Source organism: Ctenopharyngodon idella, chromosome 17 (genome assembly GCF_019924925.1).
Source record: "Ctenopharyngodon idella isolate HZGC_01 chromosome 17, HZGC01, whole genome shotgun sequence".
Taxonomy (NCBI): Eukaryota; Metazoa; Chordata; class Actinopteri; order Cypriniformes; family Xenocyprididae; genus Ctenopharyngodon; species Ctenopharyngodon idella.
In genome coordinates, this window is record NC_067236.1 from 9,369,050 (window position 1) to 9,388,672 (window position 19,623).

The 19,623-nt window shown below is 35.5% G+C and overlaps 1 protein-coding gene across 1 annotated transcript; it reads right to left on the minus strand.

The window, feature by feature from the left end:
• Nucleotides 1–125: 125 nt before the first annotated feature.
• On the minus strand, nt 126–18,513 carry itpka (inositol-trisphosphate 3-kinase A). Its single transcript, XM_051867324.1, has 7 exons — nt 17,798–18,513; nt 8,438–8,537; nt 7,396–7,609; nt 5,870–6,074; nt 3,503–3,601; nt 2,212–2,283; nt 126–1,263 (listed from the first exon to the last, which is right to left on the minus strand). Exons 1-7 carry the CDS (start codon nt 18,236–18,238, stop codon nt 1,060–1,062), a joined length of 1,335 nt encoding a protein of 444 aa, XP_051723284.1. The 5' UTR covers nt 18,239–18,513; the 3' UTR covers nt 126–1,059.
• Between the last annotated feature and the right edge of the window lie 1,110 nt (nt 18,514–19,623).

Below are 19,623 nucleotides of genomic sequence, written 5' to 3' on the forward strand. Positions count from 1 at the left end.
TGTACTACCTGTATTTTTTTATGTTCAAATATGGGCGTTGCTTTATAGCAAACTTTAAATAAATGGTTTTTGTCTATAATCCTGATATGAAGGACCATACTAAAATGAATTTCCAAAATACAAAATGATTTTTGAGCAGATGTTTTATTGGTCATAAACATACTGCACAGGGAACACTGTAATGAAACTCACCTGCCCCCCTAAACAAAATAGTGTCACAACGTTAAGTTTGTCTTATAATGAAACACTTTCAGTGGTGTGCAGGTTTATAAAATCACAACCCAGGTTCTTATACGTAAAACCAATACTATATATCTATGCAATCATCCAAAGAATCTGTTACACCACCCTTGATTGATCACTGAAGTCAAAGCGATTATTATCATCACATTGTACTATAAATGCACTAGTGTTGTGCATTAATCACATTGTATCACTGTATGCGTTTCATGTAGCACACTGCAATCATGTGCTGCACCTACTGTACGTGTTAGTTTGATGGTATTTGAAGAAAACAGTCAGTTGTGCAATGTCACTTGTTTGACTAGTGTTCGTTGGGCCTAGACATGGAACAGCCAACAACTAGCTTTGAGTCTGTCTTATATGATGTGTGAAGAAATTATTGATTTTGATAGATTCAAGCATGCAAACTACCAACCTACCAACCAAAAAAATTGACAAGCTTAACTGAATTTGTCCCTTATGATCGAAAGTTTTATGGTTAAGTGCTTGAAGTTAGTTTTGTAAAATATATATTGACAAATATACATTGTGCCTGTATGTGATTTTTTTTTTTTTTTTTTTTTTTTTTTTTTTTTTAAAAACTACACCTGGACATTGGGGAACAGTAATGATTGTATGATGTGCAATGACAACAAACAAATTTGGGTTTTTGAAACCATGATCATGGTCAAATGCTTTTTACAGCTTAATACTGTAAAGTAATGGACTTGCTCACTGGTAGTCTCCCCATAATGCACTGCAGAAGGTTTATAAGTGTCTATCAGCATGCCGTTGCTGTCACCAGGACAGTAAGTAAAAAAGTTCGCAGTAAGAAGGTCACTCCCTGGCTAATAAGGAAAGGGTTTGCAGCAGGTTGTCAAGGCCCCATAAGTATCCGTCTTCTCGGTTGCCTTCCTCCCAGGGTCTGTAGTGATCCAGGTTCTGTCCATCTGGAAGAGGTGTGGTTTTACCAAAATCAATGAGCCAGACTTCAGCTCTATTTTTGTGATCGTGAATGAAGAGAAGCGAACTGCCAATGACCTGAAAGACATGAAACATTGACAATTTGATTTTTTACAATAATCAATTGTAAACTTTATCGCAGCAAGATGTTTACATGACACGAGCAAAACTCTTCACTCCCGTTTACATGCAATTCTCACTATTCTTCCATTTGCGTCAAATGCAAAACACATTTCTATAGACGTATTGGATATTATTTGGCGGCGTGATGAACATCGTAATGCTCATTCTTGAAGTTGTGTGAACAACACACGTCATCCATGTATGTCTGAGCACATGTGCACTTTGTAATAGTGCGATTAAGGTGTTTACATGCCTATTTATAGTGATTAAAATCGAGTATGGTTGCTACGATTATGAGCTTAATTAGTTTGATCGTAGTATTGCATTTACATGGGGTAAAGTTTAATCGCAATATTGCAAAAATCCCATTATGAGGGTGCATAGTTATTGTTGAGGTGGTCCAAATCATATTTGACACTGGGTTTTATATAAAAAAAAAAATTTCCCCCAAATTTACATAACCGTTTATAAGTTTGTGATAGGTATTGTTTTTATTTATTTTTTACGTTTTTGAAAGAAGTTTCTTATATTCACCAAGGCTGGATTGATTTTCTTTTTTTTTTTTTTTATCTTACTAACCCCAACCTTTTTGTAGTGTATACAATATTGCAGTACAGTACAGTACAACTAATAATATGGTGCATAATAAATAATATATTCTTAGACATTTATAATTAGATATTAATTTGAAAATTGTTAACTCCAAAAATCTCATTTTAAATAATGAATTAGATATTAGTTGGAAGTATACATATAGTGCTTAAATAATAATAATTATTAAAAATAGGTAATTAAATAATAATTTAAACAAATAATAATTTGATATTAATCAGTAAATATTAACATCACAAAATTAAAAAAAAAAACCCTCATCATTACAGAGCAAAAAAAATAATACTTTACCTCGTGTTTCTTGAAGAATTCTGAGGCTTTCAGTGCCTGTTTAATATCGTCAAGCCTTGTAATATAAGAGTTCTGTTAGGTAAGTGAAGAAAAAGAGCACAGCATTAATAATTCAACTGGAATTATACTAGAAGTGATTTTTTTTAGTAGGCTCCAATTACTCAAGGACACCTTGTAAGTGCAGTTAATTTGTTTTCTATTGAGACATTATATCTTCTTGTGCTTGCCTTTTTAAAATAGATATATTCTTTAAACATAATGATTTTAAACCCTCCTGCTAAATCTGCCAGTTCTAACTCTGTTTTAGTTACTGTAAAACACTTAAAAGGTTAGTTCACCCAAAAATGAAAATTCTGTCATTTATTACTCACGCTCATGCCGTTCCAGACCCGTAAGACCTTTGTTAATCTTCGAAACGTAAATTGAGATATTTTTGTTTAAATCCGATGGCTCCGTGAGGCCTACATAGGGAGCAATGACATTTCCTCTCTCAAGTTCCATAAAGGCACTAAAAACATATTTAAATCAGTTCATGTGAGTACAGCGTGTGGAATCCGCAGTTTGGAGCGCCAAAGTCACGTGATTTCAGCAGTTTGGTGGTTTGACACGCGATCCGAATCATGATTCGACACGCTGATTCATAACGCTCCGAAGCTTCCTGAAGCAGTGTTTTGAAATCGGCCATCACTAAATAATTCGTTATTTTGTTTTTTTGGTGCACTAAAAATATTCTCGTTGCTTTATAATATTAATATTGAACCACTGTACTCACATGAACTGATTTAAATATGTTTTTAGTACCTTTATGGATCTTGAGAGAGGAAATGTCATTGCTCCCTATGTAGGCCTCACGGAGCCATCAGATTTCAACAAAAATATCTCAATTTGTGTTCCGAAGATCAACGAAGGTCTTACGGGTGTAAAACAGCACGAGGGTGAGTAATGACAGAATTTTCATTTTTGGGTGATCTAACCCTTTAATACATTTAAATGACTGACTTTATCATCAACTTCCCTTGTTCCTTTAATGCCTTGTACCCTTTATTTGAAGTGACATATATGCCCCATATTGAACAGATGAGCTTTTATGGTTCAGTTTGAACTGCCTTGTTAGAGCATCACTGAGAGTAAACAATATCAGGCCTTTTACCATCAGACATATATTTCCTGGATACAAAGTACTTAAGGTATAGTGTTCATTAAGCTACAAAGAACATTGTTCCTTGGAAATCTAGGTGTGCATGCATTATGTCACAGAACAGGTTGATCTAGTTTTTAAGAACTCACGCACAATTATGTTTTTATTGCCTTCGACGAAATCCTTAAAGACCTGAATAACGTCTTCCATTGACCGGGTCTTTTTAAAGTCTGTGTTGCAGGTTTCTCCTCTCTGAAATAAGAAAACAATGTATTGTATTAAATGTAAAAACAAAAAAGTCAGATTAAGAGTTTTTACAAATCAGCAAGTTGAGGACAATACAGGGTTCTTATAGTCATAAAAAACATGAAAATATTAAGGAATTTTAAAACTGTAGAAGTGTGAACCATGGTAACATATCAGTACAAAACAAGTCAGGTTTTACAATCGCTAAGACGCATTTCTCAATACCAGGGTGACTTTTTCAAAACTCTTCACACAGTGAGCACAACATCAGTCCATGTGGGCTAAACTGAAGGCATAAAATGCATTCAATGACTACGTCTATCAAATTACATGAATACATTTCTCACTTAGACACAACCACCACCTAAACTCTATACCTAGAGGCCAATTTGTATGTTTACATACTTTTTTCAAAACTATTAAACATCTTGGTTACTGTCGTAACCCTTGTTCCCTGATGGAGGGAAAGGAGACGTTATGACAACTGAAAAATGGTGTCTCACTTGGGAGCCCCAATCACCTCTCGAGTTTTAGAAAAAACGGTCAATGAAATTGGCGAGTGGAACTTGCATGCCAAGCCACTCCCCTGTACATACGGGTATATAGAATGGCGGCATGCATCCACTCAGTAGGTTTGTGCTGAGGAGCCGAGACAGTGTCCCAGTCATTCAGCAGGGTAGTTCAAGATTGTGGCAGAAGGGACATAACGTCTTCATTCCCTCTATCAGGGAACTAGGGTTACGACAGTAACCAAGACGTTCCCTACCCTTCAGTCACTTCAAAGTTATGTTGACTGACAAATGGGGTCCCTATGGAATGCGGCACAACCACTGAACTGTGTTACGAGTGCTGGCGATGCAGATGCTAGCAATATGTAGCGTGCCTGTTGGCAATTGCCCCCGCTAAGTTGTAACCTACCCAGTGCCCTACGTAAGACCAAAATCTTAGTCCTCCATGCCGTACAGGGTGGAATGGACAGGGCTTACTATGGAGACAGTCGTTAGCAGCTGTTCCCTTTCTGTGTACTTTATGGAAAGAGTGCTTCGGCTCTCTTCCCGTTTTTTTCCAACCACGATCAGTATTGTTAACGCTCGGGAAGCATACCTAATCCAGGTGGAGAGGGATGCTATAGAAGCCACATCCTACCTGTAGGGGGGAACATGTGGAAATACACATATCAACTGACCTGTGGGGCAGTGCTACATATGGAAAAACCTCTGTGGTAGGTCCTACCTAAAAAGGAATAGAACCTACTACAGATGCAGAGATGGAGCAGAGCAGAATCCTCAATCCAGGATACTCAATCTAGGGTTTGCCAACTGGGGAACTCTCATGGAGAGCAAGAAGGCGCTCACTTCCCCTCCATAGAGTGGCATGGCGCTGCACCGAGCCAGTCTTCTCTCATTTGAACCCAACACATGCAAAGAAACCGGCTCCACCTGGAGATTGTAGAATTTCGCAAAGGTATTGTCAAGGCGATGGTATCCACTATCCAGTGGGCCACATCTGCTTGGAGACAGCCTTTTTCTTCTGCTGACCTCCAAAGCAGACAAAGAGCTGCTCAGAGCTTCTGACGCTCTGTGTGCAGTCCACCTAAATGCTCAGGGCGCGAACAGGAAACAGCAATGCAAGGGCTGGGTCTGCCTCCTCCAGGTGCAGCACCCCTGGTCCCGGAAGGGAGTGGTGGGAACTATCCGGGCTGGGGCCTCAGGATCACGTGAGAAAAGGTCAGCCCGAACTCAAGGCACGATTCGTTGACCGTAAATGCCTGCAGGTCCCCCACCCTCTTGATGGAAGTGAGCGCGGTCAGTTTGTGTTTTTTAAGGTCATTGTTTTATGAGTGACAAAGTGAGTTTGTTGGTTGACAATCTGCTGTACCAAGTTGAAAGTTGGTTAGGAGAACTGTTAAAAAATGACCAAAGTACTGAGAAATGTGTCCTAGCGATTGTAAAAATGAAGTGACGAGAATACTTTTTGTGCGCCAAAAAAAACCAAAAAAACAACTTTATTCAACAATATCTAGTGATGGGCGATTTCAAAAGACTGCTTCATGACGCTTCGAAGCTTTATGAATCTTTTGTTTCGAATCAGTGGTTCGGAGCACGTATCAAACTGCCAAAGTCACGCCCCCCCATTGGTGAAAGATTTTCATTTTTGGGTGAACTAACCCTTTAATATAACAGTATAGCCTTAGCACAAGTTTTAATGTCCTGGTTTTCTACTGAACTCCAATTCTACTACAAGCGGGCTGTGATTTTTAGGCACTGTGGCTACCTTGATACCCTCAATGCGGAAGCCCAGAGTGTTAGTAGAGCTGACGCTTTCTCTCCACTGCATGTAGCGTGGTTTGGTAACTGCCTGCTGCTTCTTCTCCTCTGCTGTTGGAGCCTCACTGTCCACCTCCAGCATCTTATTATACAAGTCCTCACGCAGCTTTGGCTTCACCCTTGCCCGCACCAGCTCCTCCTCCAGATATGTCCTGAAAGTTAGAATTAGATATTTAATTACCTGGAATTGTGGTGGAAATGTCTATTAATCATGGCTGAAATGTTGATTCAAGTATGTGCATGTGTATTTTCATTTTATGCAAGCTTGAACTTTACTTGACTTCCTGTAAGAGAAGAGGAAGTCACCAAGGGACTCCTTGCACAAAATGTCTCTCAGTAACAAGAATGCGTGAAATGTGTGTGAGAAGGAAGCCCTCAGGGACACCCTTTGTCTGCATCGCTAAGCATGCATGAAAGTTTTGACTGCATATGCACAGGAAGTGGTTATTATTGTGTGCGGTGAGAGGGCCTCTCTCTTCAAGAGCCCCACCCATTGCCCTGACAGGATGCAGGCCAACAACCAGAACAGGTGTTTCAGCAGGCAAAGTAAACTCATAATGCACAATATGTTAGCATGACTATAAAACAGAGAGAATTAAACATTAGCAAAATAAGTAATACTTGCTGTGTTATATTTGTAATATTAATTGTTATTTAATATTAAATTATATAATATTAATATCATAATTTAATAATATATTTAAATATTTGTGCTACTTTTCATATTTCAAATAAATGCTGTTCTTTTGAAGTTTCTATTAATCAAAAAAAATCACAATTCCCACAAAAATAATAGACAACATTGATAATACAAAATGTTTCTTGAGCACCAAATCAGCATATTAGAATGATTTCTGAAGGATCATGTGACAATGAAGACTGGAGTAATGGCTGCTGAAAAAAAAAAAAAATTTTTTTAAATATGTACATTTTGAATATATACTGTGTATATATATATATATATATATATATATATATACATGCATAGATACATAGACATATTTTGATATATTTTTTTGAAATATATTAACAGTTCATTTCACAATATTCCTGTTGTACTGTATTTTTGATCAAATAAAATATTTAAAAATCTTACTAACCCTAACGTTTTTAATGGTAGTGCTCATAATTAATTGTGTGTGTGTATATATGTATATATATATATATAATCTTAGGTAATTATTAAGTTGATTTGCATCATTAATTTGGATTATATGATTCGGTGGTTCTGTGACTGTTTCCTCTTCCCAATTCTTTTAAGTTTGAGCATACAAAAAAATTAAAAGCTTGTAAACAAGAATATAAAAATTCATAAAGAAATAAAGTATGAGAGAATTAACAAATGACACTGAAAATAAACTAGTAAAAGTTAGTAGTAAAGTAAGACACTTTAATTTGGCTAAAAAAAATGACAATATTAATCTGAGCAACATGTGTCCGTGTAAAAGAGCATCTGTTATCCAATCACTGTACCTCACTCCCATCTTGCAGTCCATGACGTTCGGCAAATCAAAGTTGGCCAACAGGTCTTTCATTTTGAGAAAGAGCTCTCCGTCTCTCTCCACCACTCCATAGTAGCCGGGCACAAAGGAATGTAAAGCATCCTCTTTCAGCCTCTCAAAACACAGCTTCTCATTCTCTGAGAACTTCTTCAGTATGGTGCCCTCATCCCCTGCTTTAAAGCTGCCTGGGCAGAAACACACACACAAAGATGACTGGACTCACTGGAGCACATACTGTTTAATCAACACTGAATTGCTCAGCCAGTCAACCAGATCTTAGTCAGAATATGTGCCTTTCTCATCTGTGAATAATATGAATGTTACATGAGTGTGCACACATTCATAGTGTTAAAAAGTGTAAATAATTTCACATGTGTTTGTTTTATATGTTTCATATCTGCAGCTTAAAATGTGCTGATAAAAATAATTTCATATGTAGAATGTATTGGTCTTTGGCATATGAGTCAAGCATCACCACATAACACTGCTCAAACCACTTCCCTAAAAATGGTATCAAATGACTGTACTTCCCCATGTATTTAAAAGCACTGTTTACAATAAAACAGCCAGAAAACATGAGCTAAAATCAGTGTTGTTTTCACAAGGGCAATATGTCTGCAACTAAATTTGAATGAGAGAATTACTGAAATAGGCTCCAGAAAAAAGTCAAGAGCAACAACTAAAATCAAAGCTACACAAAATATGCTTTTTACACTTTCTGCATGTAGATTTTTGAAGCAATAATTTTTATTTACATAAAAAGGAATTGCTTTTCAAGATAACTACAGTAGACCAAAAAGCATATTTAAGTCTGACTCGGTTTTGATAAATGATATGTTAATAAAAATAAACATATTAAAAAATAATTAAATTACTGTTAGTAAATTGATAGTCCCAAGCATAAGGTGCAATGCATTTAACCCGGAAACTGTGCAAACTGTGTAGATTATGGAACTGAAACATGAATTTACATCAGACTAAAATGTGCAGCATTTAAGTCATTTTGTGTATACCTTTATGGCCTGCTAACTGAACCCAGGGTAGGCGTCTTCGTTGTGATGCCACCAAAGGGCAATGGACAATAGTCTTCAGCTTCCACCAGGCATTGCTTTGCTGAAACACATTAAAACATAATCATCCATGACTATGATTGAAGTGCATTATATATTTCAAATACTCTGCTGAATGTGTATAAAGCTCAATCCTTGACCACCCGAACAGTAAGTCTGAGACTGGATTCCAAAAAAAAAAAGTGACCAGTAACCGAAACCAACAGACAGTGTTTTTTTTTTTAAAACACTGCACAATGTTCCTTAAGTGTGTGAGACTGACTCACACACACATGGTCTCAGTTTGAGCTGTGAAGCTCAGTAATTTAGCACTTCAGCTCATAACATAGACGTTTGTTTTGCTGCCCATTTCAAATGAGCTTTCCGGAAATCATTTCTGTTCATTTGAGAACTAACATTTGCAGAGAAGTAACTCTTAGCTACCTTTGCCTTTGCTTCATTGAAAGTCAACGTGAATTGCGTTCACAATGTATTTTACTTCTATAGTGTTACATACTTCTGAGTGAACCAAAATATTTAGTGAGGAAAAATGTAGGATGGGAGATCATTTTACAAAAAATAAGTTTATTCAAGTGTGATATTAGTATACTTCTTTTAAACTACAAATAAGAAAGTATACTTTCAGTCTACTTTTTATATACTTCTCAAAAATATACTTTATGTACTTCTCAGAAATATACTTAAAATTGCACTTAAGTATACTTGACGTATACTGACAGAAAAGTATATTTAGCCTATACTTACACTCAATCTTTTGATTAAGATATACTTAAAAGTATACTTAAGTATTCTAAGTATACTTGGCTTGTAGTTGTGTTTAATCTTATGATTGAGTAGCCTATTAAATACTTTTTTTCCACAGTTTTACATACAGTCTTATAAACTTACATTGTTTGAAAATATTGATTTATAAAGAAAACAGATATGTTCCTCATTCTGAGTATCTTAATTTTTGTGTAGGCTAGTCCACTTGTAGTGTACATAGGAGTTTACTTTAAATCTACTTAACTCTTTTCCCGCCATTGACGGAATTTTCAGGCTATCGGTGTTTTCACTGCTATACGGTAGGGGACGCTATGACGCATGTTCTGAAAGAGTACAGAATCTCCGGATCAAAACACAGGCGAAGAAGAAGCAGAAACAAGTGATAGGAGATTGCTCACGCAAATGTAAAATAATGTGATCATCAAACATTAAAGCATGTAAACAAAACTGCCTAATGTTACAGAATGAAATGTCGACCCAGGACGAGGTATAGCTTTGAGGCTGTTGAACTCGATCTACTCCCATCTGTGTTTCAATCATCGTTCTGAATCCCATCTGGACGTAGTCTTTGACAAAAATGCAATTTTCTCAGCTTTTTGTTTAAAATGTTGCCTTTTTTAATGAAACTTACCCACATTCAAGTGTTGATAAAAAAGGATTCATGAAGCTAGAATAAAATGTTTTTAAAATGTAAAGAGTTAAAGTACAGTTATAGGTATATTTCAAGTATGTAAAAAAATACCTAAATAGGAACATAGTAGTATACTTAAAGTGCAAAAGTAATATATAAAAAGTAAAGTATAAGTATGATGTTATGTTCACTTAAAGAACTTAAAGAACAAGTACACTTGGACTAAACTAGTAGTTTATTGAGAGTATACTTCAAAGTGTACTTTCATTCATATCCTAAAAAAATGTACTACTAGTATTAAAATAGTAAACAACTAGTATACTTATAAGTTTACCTTTAGTAGAGATGCAGTACAAATGAGAAATGTAGCTGTGAACTAGTTGTGCACTTAAAGTTTACTACTGTTACACTTACAGTACACTTAAACATATACTTCAATTGGGCCAATTTAGTCCCAAGCAGTACTGAAATAGTACACTTACAAGTTTACTTCTAGTGCATTGATACTAGTATACTTACTACATAAAGTATACTTATACATTACTTAAGTATACTTCTTTTGTGCGTAAGGGTTTGATTCAATTTTATCCACTTTTTACATGCAATGTTAAATTGTTCACAATAAGACCAGGAACATGACTGAAGGAAGGAAATAGGGTCAATTTTTGATTTCATGTTGATTTTAAAGTTGCAATGTAATGGAGGTACTGTATGAAAATAGTGGAAATAATATTTTTTTTCTTCCTGTGACCTATGAAACTTGAAAATGATCAAAAAATAAATTAATTAAAAGAAACTTAGGATGGGTTCTATCCATTGCTTGTTGATTGGATGAAGGAAGATAAATAAATAAATAATAAATGTATGCATTTAGAAAACATAATTTTATGTTACTATTTCTAATATATCTGAAAAGATTCTTCAGCATGAATTATCAGGCACTGTACCTTCCTGAGATAATCACCCATCACTGTCATTTTCTCATTATTTTTGTGTTACTTTGTAAATATATTTTTAAAAACATTAAAAATAATGTGGGTTACAGGTGCACTTTGTGTGTTGGTCTAGTTACTGTGTTTAACATTTGTATGGCAGTAAAGCCCTTAAGTAAAATATATTATCTTTATTTTATTTTGTCACAAAAACACAGAAACAAAAACATTCCCAAACTGTAAAAAGAAACCTGTCCTATAGGAGAAGTTACTGCATGTGTTCAAGTCGTAAGGGTGTAGCTGGAGTGCAGTGTTTGTTCTTCCACTTGATATGGAAAGAAACGTGTTTGTTACTTTCTGTCTGCATATCAGGCAGATGATTCAAGTGTGACAACATGTTAAATTCTCCCTTAAGGTACAAGAGCTGATCTGAAAACCTTTACAATGCAGCATGCACCAATTATTGAGCCTTTAAATTTGGCATAGTACATAAAATTGCTTTTGAGGATTGGACAAGATCCAGAGAGTTACATCATATTTAAAGTCAAGCAGGCTGCGTACGGCCCTGTATAAATACAGAAAAAAGCCATAAACCAAAGGCTATGCCCTGCACTTTGTGGAACTGTGCATACACACATTTTTAACACGCCCATAACTAAATATTGAACTGGACAGTCATGCAGACAATTCAAACATGATGGTGCCAACTCTCAAACAACTACCAATCATGATATATAAAAGTGTGACATGTTTCTACAAAAACATAAAAAGCTTTACCTTCAGTAAACATATCACATACTGACATTTACAAAAAAGAAGCATACTTCAAATTAATTATAAGTAAAGTTCAAGTTTATTTTTAGGCAAAATTTATGTAGTAAGTATACTAATATCAATGTTCTAGTAGTATACTTGGGACTAAGTTGGCCCACTTTAATAACTGGCCCACTTTAAGTATAAAAGTATACTTTTAAGTGTTGAAGTGTTACAGTAGTAAACTTTGAGTACAAAACTATAGTTTACAACTACGTTTTTAATTTGTACTGCAACTATACTACAAGTAAACTTATAGGTATACTGATAGTTTACAAATTAAAGACTTGTAGCGCATTTTTTATTTTGTGAAAATACACTTTGAAGTGTACTCTCAGTAAACTACTAGTTAGTGCTGTCAAAAGTACCGACTTTGATATCAAGTCAAAGTGAAATTTTAAAAATGTGACTGAGCGGATTTGTAAACACCTCTGATTGGCTATTGTGTTCACATGCTCATCAGATATGTCTGTGATTGGCTACAGTGATCAACGCTTCAAAAACATGCTGTAAATAGACATCAATGACGCTCTTCACCAAGCACTTACACAGATACAGCTGATAGATGCCTGCTTTCAAACGCTCCCGCTTTCAAATTCAAACTGTGCTTTCAAACACTCCCGTACTTTGAACATTGAAGCCAATCTCAGACATATATTTTGAGTGCGTGAACACAAAGGCCAATCAGAGGTGTTTACGAATCCGCTCAACAGCGTTCAAAGCATCACATTTTTAAAAATTTCAGTACCGAATAGACGTGCCGATATTCTGTAATACAATATATCACGATAATGAAAATGCACAATATTGTTATCGTGGGCACTTCAAAATACCATGAATAATTATTTATTACGAATTATTCAAATTCTTAGAATATATTTTAAGAATACTTTCCCCATCAACCGTATAAAATGCACAACACCACTGTATGCTGCGTCAAGGGGACGCGCACTAGATGTAAACAAGCCCAACGTGCATGAGAAGCACATAACGGAACGAGTGAAGGAGACGCGCTGAATGAAAGTGCACGTTCACTCTCTGACAGTAGAGGGCGCTGATGAAACAGCAGAAATTCTGCGGTTACCCCGGAAACCCCGTAAACAAATCAACTGCGCTACTGAACAGTATCTAAACTGCTTCAAACAGCCATTTAGTTTTTTTGTATTCGCAATGTTGTTCATCACAGCACCAAATACTTAAAGACTTAAAAGGTTATTTATTTTCAAACTTAAGCATTTTTACATTTTAATCTGGACTACAACATGCTAGAATGATTGAAAATGTTCTGATTATTTGTTATTGTTCAGTAACACAGTAAGACACAAGTCTTCATTAGTTAACATGTTAATTCATTATTACCAAACTGACAATGAAAAATACTTATAAAGCATTTATTAATCCTAGTTAATGTTAATTTCTTAGTTAAAGTTTAATAACATTACTAAAAAGTTGTAACTATTATTTAATGGACCTGAGCTAAAACTAACAATGATCAGTTGTATTTTTAACTAACATTAACAGAAAATAATACATTCTGTAACAAAACATTCTTAATCTTAGTTAATGCATTAACTAACGTTAAATAATGAGACCTTATTGTAAAGTGTTACCTGTTGATCTTTATAATTCTTTTGCACTTTAATCTGTTTGAAACATCTTACTTTATTTTTTTTATTTTTTATTTTTTTGTGTGTGTATTGCGTAATTGTATTTGAATGTTCAGAGTTCTTTTTGTTATAAGAAAAAGAGTTCTTAAACCTGCTGATGATCAAAAAATATGGAGTAGATCGCATCCACCAATACCCTCAAAGCTTCACAGTTGTTACCTACATGGTTCTACATTTCATTCGGTAACGGTTGGCAGTTTTGATGCTGTTTAATGTCTGATGATAACATTAGATTACATGCACATAAGCAATGCTTTTATCAATTGTTTCTGCTTCTTTTATTTTATTGGCAATTGTTTCTGCTTCTTCTTCATCTGTGTTTTGATCCGGAGAATCTGTACTCTTTCAGAAGATGTATAATAGCGCACCCTACCTAATAACAGTGAAAACATGTAATGGGCGTGCCAAAGGGTGTATGCATTGACGTCACTTTCCCACCGGAACACATCCCCTCAACCGGACTGAGTGGCAAAAGAGCCTGCTGCATGACTGGATTTAATAGGTAAAACTGTGAAAACGCGAGTAAAATAAACGATTACAAGACCACATCCAAATACAACAGCAAAAGCATTTGATAGAAGGTATTCAAACTAAAGAAGGTACAGGGTATAATAGTAGCTAGGGCGAGGGTGGTGCAGTTCACAAGGGCAGGGGCAGAGGTGCTTACTAAATTAATCCAGGATCAAACCGAGAAAATGAAATAAAAACTAAAAGAAGAAAAAGAAAAAGTGTTACGTGACTGGTTAACTTCATTCTCAATGCTGAGACAAGGCATCAGTTTAAACTAAAGTTTGGACTCAATATAGTGTTCCTTATAACTTACCAAAGATCCAGTGATCCATTGATATTGACATGTAGCCAGGAATCGTGTTTCCTGACATTTATATGTGCCTGATTTTGACACCAGGGAAATACTTAAAGCAAATTTGCCTGTGAACGCTTTATATAAATACAATATATGTAGGTCTTAATCTGGGTGATCACTTATATCAATGTTTTATATATCGTCCAGCCCTAAAACTTGTATAGTTTTTGTCAGTGTTAAAAACATCCAATTGTGCAGACTATAAGATGGTAAATATTCAATCGATGAGTTGTCAATACAATATATAACAATACAATATACAGGGTATGAATTTACCTAAAAATTCAGCATATAATTGACACAAAATGATAACTGCAAATCCATGTTGCATCTCTTTCAATAGCTTTTGGCAGTCTGTAAAAATATACCTCAGATTTCTTGTCTATTTGTACAATCACTCGCAAAGCTCTTTCCCATTTTAGATGTGTTTTGTGTGTTTTTCGCAGCATTCACACTAAAAACCAATGTAGGCATCCAGGGGTTTTTTTGCCACTCAGTGGGCAAACTCTTGCTACAACAGAAAATAACCCCTAACCCAGGCTTTGGCCTAACCCTACCCCACACCCTGACAGACAGTTTTCGCGACCAATGATAAAGACCTTTCTCCACGCCCCAATGTTTCGGCACACCTATTACTCCAACCTTAAGTGAAATCCTATGTACGCTACCAGTGGACTACACAAAAATTCACATACTCAGAATTAGAAATATATATATATATATATATATTTTATATAAATGAATATTTTCAAACAATGTAAGTTTATAAGTAAAACTATGTGAAAAAAAAGTATTTAATAGGCTATTCAATCAAAAGATTAAACACAACTACAAGCCAAGTACACTTAGAATACTTAATTATACTTTTTGAAGTATCAAAGATTGAGTACAAGTATATGCCAAATATAGTTCGACTTGTCTGACAGTCAAGTGTACTAATTTTAAGTAGCTTATATTTCTGAGAAGTACATAAAAAGCAGAATTTTTTAGTAAATATAGTGAGAAGCTTCTTTGTAAGGGGAATCACAAAAAAACAGTCAACAGTCTACAAGCACCTGAAAATTTGATATTAAAAACAAGGCATTTATGACTTGAAATTATATACATCAAAGTGAAAGTTACGCTAAAAGCTGAACGTTGCATCTTTAGTATCTTCTGTTTGCTAGCTAGACAAAAAGACAATCGTCACAACTGTTTGTTTTTTTTTCACTCCAAATCCACAAAATGTTCTAGAAATTGCTTGTGTTTACAGCAGAAAACATCAAATTTTAACTGTGGTACTCAAGAGTTTATACAACTGACCTGAAGTTGGTCTACCATCAAACTGCGGATGGAAACTTGTTTGTGACACTGTGGCTTCTGCCTAAATGTCAAGCGGCAATGAGTTTGTTTTGATATAAGCTGATAAAATGAAGTGTTGCCACTTTGTGACACTGCATGTGCTTTCCTTCTCAGAATATTAGTCTAGAACAGGTCTGTGCAAACATTCAATTCAAACGCTCTAAATGGCTTTTTACATTGTCAATGAGCTTGACTTTTATTGTGATGAAGAAGATCAACATTCAGTTCTTTCAATACAAGATGTGTAACTTTCCAAAAAGTAAAGGGTAGATACTATGCAGACATGGTGTCCAGATTTACAGATGCAAATTGTTTAATGTACAATGACAGTGAAGGCCTTCTATGGCTGTGAATGAGTTTGAGGACCACATAACACATCCACTCAAAATAGTCACAGATGTGGCAGAAGTGAAAAACAAAACGTAAGGAGATGATCAGTTAGATTTATGTATCTATTAAGCACTGTTTTAAATGTATCATTTGTTTATGTTTATTTGTAATTCTCTTTTTTTTTAAAGACTTTTATAGTCTTTTGGCAGATGCTTCAATCCGAAACCAGGATTTTATTAGGATGCTCCTTGGGATTCAAAGCCATAATCTTTGGTTGCAAGTTCCATGCTATCTGAGTTACGGGAGTAATACGGGCTAATTTATGTACTTTTTTGGGGTTGCAAACAGTTTGCAAAGGTCATCACTTTGAATTCACCCGCTGTTACAGAAATTAACAACATGTGAGTAGGCATATGAAAAAAAAGGCTTTGGCACATAGTGGTTAAGCCTGTTGAGCTTGTTATTTTAACGCTCAAAATGCTGCCAGGTTATTAAAGCTGCACGCCTGCGATATTTGCTCAACTCAATCTACATTGAAGGCACTCAATGCAAACAAAAAATACACAATTCCGATTAAAACTCTGAACAGCCTACTTTGTAAACAATGAGGGAGAAACATATCGATCTGCTACGGATGGATGGATGGATGGATGGATGTTTCGATGGATGTATATCGGTTATATCTACTGCAAATATTTCATCAGAAAGAACATACAAGAGCCGCCTGATGTAGTTCTACCTGCTAATGCCATGTGTTCTGTCACATATACAATACTTCAGAATTTGCAACCTGGTGAACAGACATGATTTCACAATTATAAGCAAGTACAGACAAAAAGACACCCACACAAACATACCATGATGATGAACCTGTATGAACTCTACAATTAATGATTGAAAACAGAACTGGCATTGTGTTAATGTTGAATCAAAAGTTTTCTAATACCTCGGTTATGGGGACAAATGAAGATACAGAAACTGATATCAAAAGCCTCATTGGCAACTCAAGAACAGATAAAAAAACATTTCATAATTGTACAACACAACAGTTCCTCATTATAATCTCATGTTCTCATAACAGGTTTCGAATAGTCTACTTTTATTTAGTTTAAGAAGAGATGTATAAAAATAAAGAGTCCATAATTAAATTCACCCCAAGTCTCTCCAAAAGTCTATAATTATCATATAACAAATTAATCACAATAAAAACTTTTCTATTCATCTTTTACTAAAGACCGAGACTAGTTAGTGAAGTTGTCACAAAAGTGTCTCTCAGTAACTATAAGGGTTTGAGTCAAAAGTCCACTTACAAATGTGTGTTGCCCTAGAAGTGGTTTTGTATGTGGGTTTCAGACTTCTATTTCAATTAGGTCAAAGCTCTAGTTAAAAATCCAAATGAAAATTATATATAAAAAGTGTGACAACTTGCCCCGTATACTCTGATAACTAACATAGGGGTGACACAGCAGATCAGCATCTGTCTAAAGAACTACATTCTTTTTTCTGGGGCAATAATAGTGGAAATGTAGGCCTATAATAGCTTACTGCAGCAAAAACTACAGCCAGTAATTGACTTTAAAAAAATCATTATACTGATACATATTCACAAGAGTAAAAAGTGTGACAACTAGCCCCGATTTCCCTTAGTATACTGTGAAATAACCTTGCTACACACTTAAATAAAAGGTGGGTTTCACAGCGATGCCATAGAAAAACCATTTTGGGTTCCCTAAAGAACCTTAGAGATCAGTTCTTAAAAGAACCATTTTTTCTTAAAGTGAAGAACTTTTTAATAATCTAAGAAAAACTTTTTCCACTACAAAGAACCGTCTGTGCCAATGGGAAGGTTCCATGTTTGTTAAAGGCTCCTAATTGAACCTAGCTGCCAATAAAGAAACTTTATTTTTGTTAGTGCCTCCTTTATTGACTATATAGCACGTAAATAACTACATAACCTACCTCTCCTGAATCTACGGAGTCCCCCAAATGTTCCAGAGTCACGATGCCTTTGCTTTTGGTCTCGTTGTCGCTGAGGATGTCATCCTCCGATTCGTCAAACACCGTTGAGGAGCCGTTGGAAGAGATTGAGGAGTTGGAGAGCTTGCGGCGCAGCCGTCCGTTCACCTCGTCCTCCTCCAGATCCTCCGCAGTGATCTCCCGTGAGTCCCCATCAGAAGTGATGGTCACCTGCGGCACTAGGCACCCTCTCCCCGGCTTACCGTCGCAGAAAAAGCCTGCTTGCCCACTGTACTGTTCCGCCATCTGTGCTTGATCATCACATATCTCTGTGGATGAAAAGTTTCCTGCGCGTTCTCCTCCTCCTCTCCCTGATCCGTCGTAAACAAGAGACGAACGGGAGAACACCGCCTCTCTCAGCGACCTCCGCCTCTGTTTGGGCATCGAGGTGACAGGAGGGTTCAGATTACCCCCCTCTGTCCGAGGGGGCCACACGCTGCAATAGTGAGTGGGGGGCCCCTAAAATAAATCCTGCGTATCGCCGCGGAGATATTCAGTCCGGTTGCGTTATATCCAGTAAGTTATGTAACAAACGATCTCCATCCAGATAACTTTTTTTGACTTAGTGTGAATCTGTGGACGTACATTCACAGCCACGGAGCACCTGTTAACAGCGCTCGAGCTCTGTGAATACACATCTTCCGCATTTGAAACGTTTCACCGCTCTTCCTGACTTTTAATTTGTTTGACTTTTGCTTGATAGCTCATTTCCTTATTCATTGTAGTATTCGATCATACTGCTGTTTATTATCTATCAGTCATATTATTACATGAAACTATATTCAGATATCTATGCAACAATATTAAAGCTTTGTTAATACAAATGATTTTGATTGTTTCTCAGATTTATGTTAAATTACAATAGAAAGTGTAAGGGTCTGCAAATGTCAAAAACAGATACTATTTAAATGGCCTATTTTAAAGTCTTTAAAACTTACTGTTTTTTATCATGTAATTCATACTTTGAAAAAAAATGCTTGTGGTTGTCAGAACTTTACAGGTGAAACAAGCATTTTGATGACTGTATGTTTTAGAAATGTCTAACTGGAGCTATTAAATCTGGTTGTTACTGTCACATGATGACTTAAAACTAATCAGAATTGACCTTTTAATTAACTGGTGGTCATACAAACACAAAACACAACACATTTGACACTAAAATAATGAAATAAACATAATAACATAAAACATTCTAATGTACATATATATAACTGATAACAGAAAATAAATAAAAATAATAATAAAAACTTAAATAAAAAAAATAAAAATAAAAGAAAGTTAATTTCTACTTCCAGACAAATGCGATGATTCGCACAGGGAATTCTGGAAATGGCCCTTTCATCTCATATTCTAATGCATGCATATTTTTACTTCTGAAAACACAATAATCACAAATATTTTACCCTAGTACAATAAGTATACATATTGATTTGTTAAATATAAAATAATTTTTCTCTGTGAATTTGAATGTAGTCATACTTTTTACTTCTAAGAATGAATATAAAACATTTAAAAAGTAAAATCACATGTAGGCTATTGTTTTTTTTAAAGTATAGTATAATATAGGCTAATATAATATAGTATTTGTACTGTATGTAACTTAATGTTAACCAATGAATATGTTTTACTGTAGCATTTTGTTGTTGTTGTGGTTTTGTTTTGTTTTTTGCCTACAGTGTTTTGAGGTGGTTGTCATAGAGTTGGGCTGTAGTTTGTACTTCGTCGCTGTAGGTGGCAGTAATGCTCTAGTGGCAGGTAGAGGTCACGTT

Excerpts from the sequence above, each read along its gene's own strand:
- itpka (XM_051867324.1), bottom strand. The coding sequence starts at position 18,238 with ATGCCCAAACAGAGGCGGAGGTCGCTGAGAGAGGCGGTGTTCTCCCGT. Across the intron at positions 3,602-5,869 it reads TCCGCATTGAGGGTATCAAG|AGAGGAGAAACCTGCAACAC; the intron begins GTAGCCACAGTG and ends TTCTTATTTCAG. Across the intron at positions 1,264-2,211 it reads AATTCTTCAAGAAACACGAG|GTCATTGGCAGTTCGCTTCT; the intron begins GTAAAGTATTAT and ends CATGTCTTTCAG.